Here is a 1926-nt window from a genome sequence, read left to right as displayed (position 1 = left end):
AATCAAAAAGAAAATTCTAAAAAAATAATTTTAAAGCCACCATCTAGGACTAAATTGATAAAAGAATATTTTTGGTATACTTTAAATCCCCGATGGCTTAGACTGATTTCCACATTTATAGTGCTCAATATTTCAAAAACTTAAAGCAATCATGTCCCTACCAATGGACCTTGTCTTCATTTTGTTTTCATCTTTAACATTGAAAAAATATATATAAATGGATAGAAAGAACAAAAAAAGGGGCATTTGCTCCTCCTCCTTTTTCCATTATGGTCCCAAACAAAAATACTAACAAATTAAAGCACTACAATTATGATCAACCTTTGTCATCATATTATCTTTTCTATAATCATCCCCATTTATCCACCAACCAAATATATATGGGACCATTGATTAAGGGAGTATGAGTTTCAACAAATTTAAGCAATCAACTATGAACTGAATTACTGGTGGAGTGATAAAATATTCGTATTAATCAAGTCATCAATTTACAATTTTATCTCACTCTCAAATTAAAAAAAACAGTCGTAAATTTACAAAGCTAATACACTAATAATTAACAATCAAACCTATTTCATTTATGGTTAAGTTGGCCTAGTATTGTTTGGCACTTGCTAAACCATAAAAACCCTTTTTTCTTTCTTCATTTGAGGTGTTAATAACAACTTTTTTCTTTTTCTTTTCATCAAACCCTAAAACACCCAACATGATGGTGATGATGATGATGATGATGATGATGATGATGAAGTGACTTTTCACCATCAATCAACCCACGAACATTCCTAAACTCTTCTACATGACAAGGGATGGTAATCATACCCTTCTGCTCAAACCCATACTCTTCCTCAGCTTCTTTCAACAATTGCATGAACAAAGGATGATTAAAATACAAAACCGGCACCACAAACCTTTGTTGTTCTTCTTCTTTTGGTCCTACTTTGATAGCCAAACACCCTTTTGGCACACCCTTTGCTTGCTTCTTCCCTTGATGATGATGATGAAGGTGGGGTATGTGTAAATGAAAGTTCCTTGAATTTTTCTCACCATTACCCATTTCTTCAACAAAGGTGATGATCAAAAATGAAAACCCTAAGAGATTATAAAAGAAAAGGGTTGTATTATAAGGAAGAACAAGGGAAAGGCCAAGGGTTCTTTGCTAAGGATTGTATGAAAATAGGGAGTGATGAGTTAAGAAGGAGTTTAGTCATGGTTGATAATCCATACCAAACATGTAAATTCATTACCTTTATTTATACACTATAGGCTTATGAAGAAGGGAAGTGGGGTTATATGCTACGGAAAGGACTAGGGTTTTTCTTTGTTTTTTTTGGAGAAAGTTTATTCCTATACGTTTGATTTTAAAGGGAATCTTATGGTGATAAGAAGGGGAAAATTAATTACTTTTTTTCTAAATAATTACAAATATATTAAAAATTATAAAAAATTAATTTTATCAAAATAAATTTAAAATTTCAAAGTAAAAATTAATAATCAAATCGAATCAAACTGAATTATGTTGAATGGTTTAAAATTTTTTAAAAGTTGAATCAAATCAAACCAATATCACCTTTAATATTGAATTTTAATATTACTATTTAAGAGTTGGAGTAGATTATAATTTAAATATAATTTAGAGTTTAATATGATTACAAATACGGAAATATAAAAATATATATAAATTATTTTGTAAAGGACAAAATATTGGGGTAGGAGACTTGGTAGGAATGGCGTAATGTGTAATTAATAACGAATCAAAGGGGTAAGACACGTGGATGGAGGTGGAAGCGAATGTGGCATATTTTTTAAATAAAGAAAGAGATTGCCGACAGACGACAACATAGATGTCGTTTTACAGTTCTAGTAAATATATATATATATATATATATATTATTTAATACATTTTGAGCTTTCCACAGTTATTTTTTT

At 29.8% G+C, this 1926-nt stretch overlaps 1 protein-coding gene across 1 annotated transcript; it reads right to left on the bottom strand.

The window, feature by feature from the left end:
* Positions 1 to 443: 443 nt before the first annotated feature.
* LOC108478335 (auxin-responsive protein SAUR32) lies at positions 444 to 1257 on the bottom strand. The gene has a single exon (XM_017780787.2). The coding sequence runs from the start codon at positions 1052 to 1054 to the stop codon at positions 686 to 688; it is 369 nt and encodes a 122-aa protein (XP_017636276.1). The 5' UTR covers positions 1055 to 1257; the 3' UTR covers positions 444 to 685.
* Between the last annotated feature and the right edge of the window lie 669 nt (positions 1258 to 1926).

This window comes from Gossypium arboreum, chromosome 12, assembly GCF_025698485.1.
Source record: "Gossypium arboreum isolate Shixiya-1 chromosome 12, ASM2569848v2, whole genome shotgun sequence".
Lineage (NCBI taxonomy): Eukaryota > Viridiplantae > Streptophyta > Magnoliopsida > Malvales > Malvaceae > Gossypium > Gossypium arboreum.
Note: the sequence above shows the minus strand (reverse complement) of the source record. Positions and strands in the feature narration are given on the sequence as shown.

Coding starts and splice junctions, on each gene's coding strand:
- LOC108478335 (XM_017780787.2), bottom strand. CDS start 1,054: ATGGGTAATGGTGAGAAAAATTCAAGGAACTTTCATTTACACATACCC.